The 10,578-nt window shown below is 42.5% G+C and overlaps 1 protein-coding gene and 1 pseudogene across 1 annotated transcript; both read left to right on the top strand.

The window, feature by feature from the left end:
- Positions 1 to 261: 261 nt before the first annotated feature.
- LOC119251824 (SCAN domain-containing protein 3-like) lies at positions 262 to 4,017 on the top strand. Its single transcript, XM_037519116.1, has 2 exons — positions 262 to 985; positions 3,764 to 4,017. Exons 1-2 carry the CDS (start codon positions 566 to 568, stop codon positions 3,971 to 3,973), a joined length of 630 nt encoding a protein of 209 aa, XP_037375013.1. The 5' UTR covers positions 262 to 565; the 3' UTR covers positions 3,974 to 4,017.
- A 2,774-nt stretch (positions 4,018 to 6,791) lies between these two features.
- The window catches only part of LOC119253551 (SCAN domain-containing protein 3-like), a 6,450-nt pseudogene continuing 2,663 nt past the window's right edge, over positions 6,792 to 10,578 (top strand).

Below are 10,578 nucleotides of genomic sequence, written 5' to 3'. Positions count from 1 at the left end.
GTGGCCCGGGAGGCGGGAACGCGCTGGGTGGTTGCCTGGTTCTGGGGCGCGGCACTTTCCGGGGAGTGTCGTCCTCCGACCGCTCCTTCGGCTTGGCGGGGGCGATCTCTGCTCCCCGGAGGTGTGAGCCGCTGCTGAGCCAACGTGGTCCCTCCCGGCGACGGCCGGGCCTCTCACGCCCCGTGTCGGCCTGGACTGCGAGGTGCTGTGGCTTCGGACCGACCCTCTCCCTGATTTTCTTGCCTGGACTCGTGTCCCAGGCTTAGTAAGGGCCAAAGTGTACTGGATAAACTCAGTTTTCTGTCTCCACCCAGTTGAAGACCTGGTGGCATTATTGACTAGCTCTCTGCTCACTCCTGGTCTTGTCACTTTCAATGGAATTGCTCTGGTAACTTGTCACATAATCAAGTCCTTTTTGTCTGCGATTGTAATTTTTTTCTGGGCTAACCGTATCTTCTTTCATCGCACTTTCCTGACCAAGGATTGGGTGGGGACCTCAAGGAAAGTCAGCCATCTCCCTCACCCCAATTGGAAAGAGCCTTCCTCTGAGCTGTGTAAGCTCAGGATGGCAACAAATTCCGGGGCCCTTGAAGCCTCGGCTGGCCAGGCTGCGGAGGATCAAGGGGAGATCATCAAAGTAAAGGTTAAGGAAGAAGACCATATTTGGGATCAGGAATCCTGCCTACAAGGGAATCTGTCTCAGACCAGGGAACACTCTCGCCAGCGCTTCAGGCATTTCTGCTATCAGGAGACACCTGGACCCAGGGAGGCGCTAAGCCAACTTCGGGAACTTTGCCACCAGTGGCTGAGACCAGAGATGCACACCAAGGAGCAGATTCTGGAATTGTTGGTGCTGGAGCAGTTACTGACCATCCTGCCCGAGGAGCTCCAGGCCTGGGTGCGAGAGCACCATCCTCAGAGCGGAGAGGAGGTGGTGACTGTGCTGGAAGATTTGGAGAGGGAACTGGATGAACCTAGACGACAGGTGAGAAATTGAAGGTGCCAGTTTCTGTGGAGGATTTGAGTGCTTGGATCCAAGGTGGAGTAAGTGGGATTAACTTTACATTGGTGGCTGCAAATTGCAGTGTGGAGCTTTATTATTTGATCACTGCTGTAGATGAACAGATGAATACAGTTTTTGTGTGATAGCTAAGTAGGTGATTTAACCAAATGGGAAATCTTGATCCATTACCAGTAAGAAACTATGTTGTATCTAGTGACTGAGATTAGCGTTGCTCTCTCTTCTTATAATGTCCAGAACTTTTGCCATGTATGAAAACAAATCAATGTAAGAATATAAAGAATACCTTCTAGGAGAGACATGGAGAAGTAGGCCAATATAATGGAAATATCAGGGAATGATGAATTAGAAGATGTGGACTTTGTAATAGACTCTGTCACTCATGAGCTGTATAACCTTGATGGTATCACACTTGCTCTGGGCCTCAGTGTCTTCTTTGCAATGAAGAGATTAATTGTATCATCTAGATACTTTTCAGTACCTGTAGTTGTTGGTACACAAGGAGTATTGAGTTCAGCATTCTATTTTTTTTTTAAGATTTATTTGTTTATTTATTTATACAAGCACTGGGTACAGTCAGAAGCGCGGGAGGGTGAGAGAACTCACCAGAGCCAGAGCGGGGAGCAGAGCAGGCCGAAGGACCGAGGTACACTGCTGAGGGGAGCAGCAGGCGGCAGGAGAGGTCTGCGCGCCATGTGGGACCCTCCTCTGGTGGCCGGGGATCGAACCGGAGCTGCAGAGGCTGCGGGCAGCTTCGGAACCCAGCGCTCAGCCACTGCGCCACCGGGGAGGCCCCAGCATTCTATTTTTTACCATTGCACTAGAGATTATTTTTAAGAGTATACTTGCTGTCTGTGCAGTAATTTTGGAACATTATATTGCCAAACACTTCCATTTTACTATTCATAATTTCTCGTAACATTTTGTGTATACAATTGGATCAGTTAAGATATATTTTTCTGGAATGTTAAAACTTTCATATAAGATTGTACACAGGGGGGGGCCTCCCCGGTGGCGCAGGGGTTAAGACGCAACCCTTGAAGCTCACCGCAGCCACCAAAGCACAGGTTCGATCCCCAGCCAGGGAGGGGACCCACATGGCGTGGCAGACCTCCCCTGACTCTGCCCGCTGCTCCCCTAAGCATTGTATTTTGGTCGATCTCCCTGTTCTGTTCCCTGCTGTGTCTCTGGTGAGTCCTCTCACCCCCCAAAACTCTGGCCTGTATCCCAGTTCTTGTATGTATAAATAAATAAATCTTAAAAGAAAAAAAAAGATTTTACACAAGGAAGTGCTGAAATTGTGCTGGCTTATGGGTGAGTTTTTCCAGCAAGTTGTAAGAACTGCAGAATACAGGCCATCTGGTTATAGCCAAATGCAGAAAGTGGTGAAGACATACAGTACTGGGGGCCTCCCTGGTGGTGCAAGGTGTTAAGCAGTCAGCACTATGAAGCTATCCGTAACTACTGCAGCATGAGTTTGATCCCCAGCCAGGGAGCTGACCCACGTGGCCCAGCAGACCTCTCCTGTCTCTCCCTCTGCTCCCCTCAGCAGTGTATTTCATTCAGTCCGCCTGTTCTGCCCCCCACTCTGTCTCTGGTGAATCCTCTTGCCCCTCCTCTCCCAACCTCTGGCCTATACCCCAGTTCTTGTATGCATAAATTAACAAATCTTTAAAAAAAAAAAAAAGACATACAGTCCTGGACATAACCCCCATTCACGTCCACATCCTCCTTTTTGGCTTTCTTGAACACAATCTCTGTTTTGGAAGTGATTATTTGCACGGTTCCCTCCCATATTTGTGTCTCTCTTTCTAAACTTTTTTGTATTCCAGAAAATGAGCCAGCAAAGGGTTTTGCAAGTGCCATAGAAGCATGCTGATGATAATACAGTGGGGAGGAGGAGAAACGATATTTTTCAAATGGATCTGCTCATTACCTTAACTAAGTGATCAAATTTAGCATTATCAATAATGAAATAGCTTGATAACATGTATCTTGTGATGTGACACAGTAAATATATATCACTTACCAGAATCTGTTAGTGAAAACAATGTTTAAGCATTAACTAGCTTGTAGGCTTAAAAATACATTGTTTGAGGGGACAACTGAGGAAATTTAATTTAACACCATATACTAGTGTAAGGAGAGTATAATGGTTTTTTTTTTTTCCTTCACCCAAAACAGTTATCCAACTTGATTATTTTTTTCAGTAACATACTTTTTATCCACAACACACTGGGCTAATGTTTTCCACATTTGTCTAAAACAAACATCATATTCCTTCTGGGATCAAAAGCTAATTAGTTTATATTAGATAATTTGTATATTCCTCACCCCAAGTATTTACTTCTCATTGTTCATACTGAAACTCCTTATAATTTCCTCTCAGTTATCAAAATTTTTTTTCATTTTTTTATATTAATTTTTTTATTTTTTTACATCATTGTTCATCATTAAACAATATTTGCTTCCTCCCCCTCAGTTATCAAAATTTTGAACAGATTCCTTTATTGTGTTTTTGATGTTGTTTCAGAAACCACAGGAAGAACTACTAGCTCCTTTTACTGTCTTTATTGGGCCAGTGTATTTTGTTTCTCATTCCACCTTGTACTCTTCTAAAGATTCAATGAAAACTTTTTTTTTCTCCTTATAGTCTACTTCAGTAGAAGAATGTTTTTAGGTTTAGCTATGGTTTGTACAGTGATTACTTACATTAACTCAAATGTACCTGTTTGTCCCCAGGTCCCACAAGGCCCATTTGGGCAGGAAGTTTCTATGGAAGAAATGGCTCCTCTGGAAGCTACAAAGGAACCCTTAGGTACCCAGCTCCAGTCTTTGGAAGACAGGATGGACTGTGACTCTCCAGAGCCACACACACTTCAAGATAATGGTGAGGATAATAGTGTCTGGAAGGAAGATGAGATTTGGGAGAGGAAAGGTTCTAGCCACTGAAAATTTTCCAAACTTCATCCCATTCACACTTCTACTGAATATGGCTACAGGGAAAAAAAATCAGCCAGTCTAGTGCTAGATTAATAAAGTTGCTGAACTAAGCAGTCAGGGTAATCCTGTAAAAAATAGTTGAATATAAGCTTTTCCCTGCTTTTCCTTTGCAATGGAGTTAAATACCTATGGATAAATCAGAGCTGTCACTCTATGTAAATGTTAGGAGCATTTACATATGTCCCATTTCTACAACCTCGGTCCCCAAATTTTGTCACTTAAGACTTGGAAATACTACTTAGAAATTCTACAGAAGGGGCCTCCCCAGTGGCGCAGCGGTTGAGCGCTGGGTTGCGAAGTTGCCAGCGGCCACTCCGTCGCCAGTTTGATCCCCGGCTGCTCCCTGGCCACTCCCCGGCCTCCGGAGGAGGGTCCCACATGGTGCGCAGACTTCTCCTGCCTCCGGAGGAGGGTCCCACATGGTGCGCAGACTTCTCCTGCCTCCCGCTGCTCCCCTCAGCAGTGTACTTAGGTCCTTCTACCTGCTCTGCTCCCCGCTCTGGCTCTGGTGAATTCTCTCACCCTCCCACACTTCTGACTGTACCCAGTGCATGTATAAGCAAAACAAACAAACAAATAAATAAATAAAACATGTCTCTATTAAAAAAAAAAAAAAAAAGAAATTCTACAGAAGGGGGTCTCCGTGGAGGTGCAAGGGTTAAGATGCAGCCTCAACCTATGAGGCTGTCCGCAGCAGCCATGACCAGTTCGATCCCCAGCCAGGGAGCTACCCACAAGGCGCAGCAGACCTCTCCTGACTCACCCGCTGCTCCTCTCAGCAGTGTATTTCAGTCAGTCTGCCTGTTCTGTTCCCCACTCTGTCTCTACTGAATCCTCTCACCCCCCACACCTCTGGCCTGTACCCCAGTTCTTATATGCATAAATAAAAAAAATCTTTTAAAAAAAATTCTACAGAAGGAAATGGAATGTCTAAAGTTATGTCTATTAGAGATCCTACAGTGCAATGTGGAGTGGAGGCAGGAGCACCGGCTGGCCTAGTTCTGGAGCAACTGTCTTTTCCAAAAGGCTTAAGTATAACCAATACATATTTTTCCTCCTCTTATAGCTGTACCAACTCCCTATTCCCTGCTTATCCTAGACCTACTAAAATCAATTTGAATAACTTCTGGAGCTCAGAACTCCCTGGTTGTTATTTACATTGCTATAGCTTGCCTTTTCTGCTCATGGCTTCATAGAAAAGCACACACTATATCAGTGTGGGAAGAAATACTAGCCATATAATGTTCTCTTCAGTCACATTTGGAGATAACACTACCAGGGCTGTCATCTTCATTGTAAGTTAGTCAATTTTGATGTAGCCCTTTTTCTTTTCTTTTTTTTAAGATTTATTTTTTTATTTATGTATACAAAAACTGGGTGTAGGCCAGAGGTGCGGGGTGGGGGGTGAGAGGATTCACAAGGGACAGTGGGGAGCAGAACAGGCAGATCTACTGAAATACACTGCTGAGAGGAGCAGTGAGGAGGCAGGAGAGGTCTGCTGCACTATGTAGGTCACCTCCCTGGCTGGGGATGAACTCATGCCGCAGTGGCTAGCTTGATAGCACTGAGACTTTAATCCCTGTGCCACCAGGGAGGCCCTGCAGCCCTTTTTTCTATGTAGTAATATGTTAGATGATGGAAAGATACTAGAGAAATAAGTGATCCCTACCTCTTCATAAACTTAAACTCTTGCTCTACATATGAAGCTATAAAAGAAAAAAGCATTACACTAGTTTGTGTTATGAATAAATTATGTTTTTCAAGAAAGGAGAATTCAATGTGAATTTAAATTAAATGATCAAGGAATTCTTATTGGAACAATTGAGAATTAAGTGAAACCCAAACACCCAGTAACATATCATTAATATACTTTGTTTTGGAAATTATGAACAATTAAGTATGGTTTAAAATTTGCCAATTCAACATGCAATTTGCAGCAACATGGATGGAGCTGGAAGGGATCATGCTCAGCGAAATAAGACAGAAAGAAAAAGAAAAATACTGGATGGTCTCACTCATAGCAGGAATCTAGAAAACTTAAATAAGAGACCAGGAAAAATAATATATCAAAAGAATATATCAAAATATATAAAAGAAAGAAAATATCAAAATCAACAAACAACTATGAACCAGAGATACTCTATGGGGGGTGGCGGGCGGGGAAAGGAGGGCTTGGGTCAAAATAAGGGGTTGTAATTGTAAGGGGAATATAAAAATAAAATTTAAATTAAAAATAATAAAATTTGCCAGTTCAATATGTGTTATAAGAATAGGTAGTTTAAACAATGTTGACTTGAGAGAAAGTATTTTCCCAAGCAGCTATAAGACTATTGTTGACACTAATTCTAAATAATTCAAGACTGTATGTATTTTATTTTATTTTATTTTTTTTTAAAGAAGAAACTTTTTTAAAATTTATTTATTTATACAAGATTGATTGATTGATTGATTGATTCAAGCACTGGGTACAGTCAGAAGCACGGGAAGGTGAGAGAATTCACCAGAGCCAGAGCAGGGAGCAGAGCAGGGAGAAGGGGAGGGGAGCAGCCGGAGGCAGGAGAGGTCTGCACGCCATGTGGGACCCTCCTCCAGTGGCCGGGGAGCAGCCAGGGATTGAACCGGCGCTACAGAGGCTGCGGGCAGCTTCGCAAGCCAGCGCTCAACCGCTGCGCCACTGGGGAGGCCCAACTGTATGTATTTTAAATTACATTCCTATACATTCTAATTGTTTTTTTTTTTTCTTTACACATTAGGGTCATTTTGTGGCTTTCCATGATGTCTCAAAGCATGGGTGATGATAACCTCAGTAGCTTGGATTCTAATGAAGCAGAAATTGAACCAGAAAACATGAGAGAAAATTTTTCAGAAGCTTAGTAGTGTTACTAGAAAATAAAAGTAATAATACCAAGATATTTTCTAAAGCAAAGTACTGTCAGTTAATAAAGGAAGTGAAAGAGGCTAAAGCTAAGGCAAAAAAGAGTCAGTTGACTATCGTCGATTGGCTAGATTTGATGTGATTCTGGTACAAGGCAATGAGAAGCTGATTGAAGCTGTAAACGGAGACACAGATAAAATACGGTATTATTTACACAGTGAGGACTTATTTGACATTCTGCACGATACACATCTCAGCATTGGACATGGCGGACGTACCCGCATGGAAAAAGAGTTACAAGCAAAATATAAGAACATCACAAAAGAAGTTATTATGCTATACTGACACTCTGCAAACCTTGCCAGCAGAAAAATTCAAAACTCAAGAAAGTTCTAACTTACAAGCCACTTAAGGAAGTTAACTCAAGATGTCAAGTGGATCTTATAGACATGCAATTGAATCCTGATGGGGAGTACAAATTTATTATGCATTATCAAGACCTTCGTACAAAGTTGAGCTTTTTGCGGGCATTAAAATCTAAAAGACCTAAAGAGGTTGCGCATGCTCTGTTAGATATTTTACAATCACTGGTGCCCCCAGTGTCCTACAATCTGACAATGGGAGGGAGTTTTCAAGCCAGATTGTCAGTGAACTCAGTAATATTTGGCCAGAACTGAAAATTGTCCATGGGAAGTCTCAACCTTGCCAAAGTCAAAGTTCTACTGATCAGACTAATGAGGACATCCAAAATAGGATTATCTCCTGGATGCAAACTAACAATTCATCACACTGGGCTGAATTTTTATGGTTCATTCAGATGACCCAAAACCGTTCCTATCACAGAGGCATGCAGCAGGCTCCATGTGAAGGTCCTTTTAGCTCTGAGGCTAAACTGGGCCTGTCTCATTCTCAGTTAACTGAAGAGCTTGTTGCCAGCCTGAACACAGATAATGACTTAGAACAGCCTGACAGAGAGTTAGAAAATACTCTAAGAGCGCACTATGAAGAAAACACTGAGACCGGCACAGAGAGTAGTGACATTGAAGAGAATCTTTCTCTTCCTCCCCTGGTGGCCCAAAGAAACCACCCTGAAAACAGACTAAAATTTTTATCTTGTGTAGTCTGTGAAAAAGAGTGCACAGGTGCTAATAGTTGTATGTCCTGTGACAGGAATGTCTACCCCGTCTGTGGCGTCCCCTCTTCACATGAGGCTGAGGGCTGTCACCATAGAATAACTTGCAGTCTCTGCAATGAGACCACTGCTGTGAAGAGGAAACAGAGTGAGATTCAAAGAAGCTTGAATGTTCAACCTTCAAAAATGCTGAAGTCATCAGAGACACCTTTTTCATCCAACAAAGTAGGAGATTGGGTAAGAGTTTGAGTGTCTGCTATAGACCAAAGCAGAGGAGAGCCTCTTTACACTTTGCTGTGACCATGATGAGTGAGAATTTTTTAAAAAAAAGATTTATGTATTTATGCATACAAGAACTGGGGTACAGGCCAGGGTGTGGGGGTAAAAGGATTTGCCAGAGACAGAGTAGGTAATAGAACAGGCGGATTGACCAAAATACACTGCTGAGGGGAGAAGCGGGCAAGATAGGAGAGGTCTGCTGCGCCATGTGGGTATTTCTCTGGCTGGCCGGGAATTGAACTCTTGCTGCAGAGGCTGCAGATAGCTTCACAGTGCTGAAGCTTAACACCTTGTGCCAACAGGGAGGCCCTGAGTAAGAATATTTTTTTTTAATGATTTATTTATTTATGCATACAAGAACTGGGTATAGGCCAGAGTTGGGGTGTGGGTGAGAGGATTCACCAGAAAACAGAGTGGGGAACAGAACAGGTAGACTGACTGAAATACACTGCTGAGGGGAGCAGCAGGCAAGTCAGGAGAGGTCTGCTGCGCCATGTGGATAGCTCCCTGACCAGGGATCGAACTTATGCTGCAGTGGCTACGGCAGCTTCATAGGTTTCGTCTTAACCCCTTGTGCCACCAGGGAGGCCCCTGAGTGACAGTGTTTTGACGTGATATGTTAAAGCACCACGCAGGCCATCTTTGATATGTTTTCTCCAAAAGAAGGCCCTCCCCCACTTCTTTTGTTCAAGTTGGAAGTTACAGCCTTCAGTGCTGCTTTATTTTTGTTCTGGGGTGATGAGCAATATCTTTTTATTCCTTTCTGATGTTGATACCAGGCATTTCTTAAGAAAGTCACAATCACGGGATAAATGGTGTGTTTGATGGTATGTTTTCTACAGAAAAATTAATTTGGAACGGTGAATTTAATGTTACTTTCTTTAATGGTTTGTGAGTCTGGATGGGAGATATGCTAAGAAAGAACATTTCAGATCAAGTGAAGAAATATTTAGGAAGGGGAGGGGATGATAACTTTGGTTGTTGGAAGATAAGGATTTGGGTTGGGAAAGAATTCAGGCTTTAGATTTAAATGCAGAATGAGGCTAAATACTTTTTTTTTATTGAAGTAACATTGGCTTACAAAATATAAGCTCAAGGGGCCTCCCTGGTGGTGCATGATTTAAAAACACAGCACTATCAAGTTATTGCCAGCCACTGCAGCACAAGTTCGATCCGGCAGGCCAGGGAGCAACCCACATGGTGCAGCAGACCTCTCCTGCCTCACACGCTGCTCCCCTCTGCAGTGTATTTCAGTCAGTCTACCTGTTCTGTTCCCTACTCTGTCTCTGGTGAATCCTCTCACCCCCTGTAACTCAGTTCTACACTCCAATTCTTGTATACATAAATAAATTTTTAAAAATAGATAGTTTAAGGTATACAGACATATATCAGCAATACTATATTATGCTTGTCACCAAAGTCCAGTTTCCATCCATCACCAAAAAAGAGAATTTTTAAATCAATAGGTCATCTAAAGTAGGGTGATTATATGTTCAGATCAGAATTTTGAAATATAGTGGTTACACATCATTTGGACCAGAGTGTCATCTTTAGACGGGTTCTAGTTTGCAAAGCATGTATACCATAATAAGATCCGTATGCAGATGAGAGTACACAGAGACTGAGTACAATCTGACATTCCTGCAACATCAGGTGTACGGTTAATGGACTCATCTTTTCTAAGAGAATATTGACCAGCTCAGTGGTGTTAGAGGCTCACGCTGAGTCACATGCAGTGGAGTTGCACACTAATCAAGCCCAACAGTTTCACATCACAACCTGTGATATTTTATGAGTTCTTTCTTGCAGCCATTACCCCGAAAGATGTAGAACGCTGAGGAAATGTAAGCATTTATCTTTATAATTAATTATAAAGTTATATATAATAAAGTAAGCATATTGTGTATACAATATATTGAATTATAGTTTTAAATCCTTTTTTTATTTTTAGTCAAGCCTAGTTAATTTGTAGTTTAGCATTATTAGATAGAGGCAAGTAAATTTTGTATTATTTGTTTTTAATCCTAATTTGCAGATGGCAAAACAAGCTTCACTGGACTTCTTTGTCAAGAAAAGACACGCCTTTTCTGAATACAGAGGCAATAGTAAAAGAAATGGTAACAATGGGAGTCATCCTGAAGAGGTGAAAACCAAAAGAGTTCATACTACTTTCACTCGCAAGTACGATCCCTCCTACATCGAGTTTGGTTTTGTGGCCATAATTGACGGTGAAGTGCTAAAACCACAGTGCATTATTTGTGGAGATGT

This window comes from Talpa occidentalis, unplaced genomic scaffold (genome assembly GCF_014898055.3).
Source record: "Talpa occidentalis isolate TD23 unplaced genomic scaffold, MPIMG_talOcc4v2.1 talOcc4.2, whole genome shotgun sequence".
Classification (NCBI taxonomy): domain Eukaryota; kingdom Metazoa; phylum Chordata; class Mammalia; order Eulipotyphla; family Talpidae; genus Talpa; species Talpa occidentalis.
This window is presented reverse-complemented; position numbering and strand designations above follow the sequence as displayed.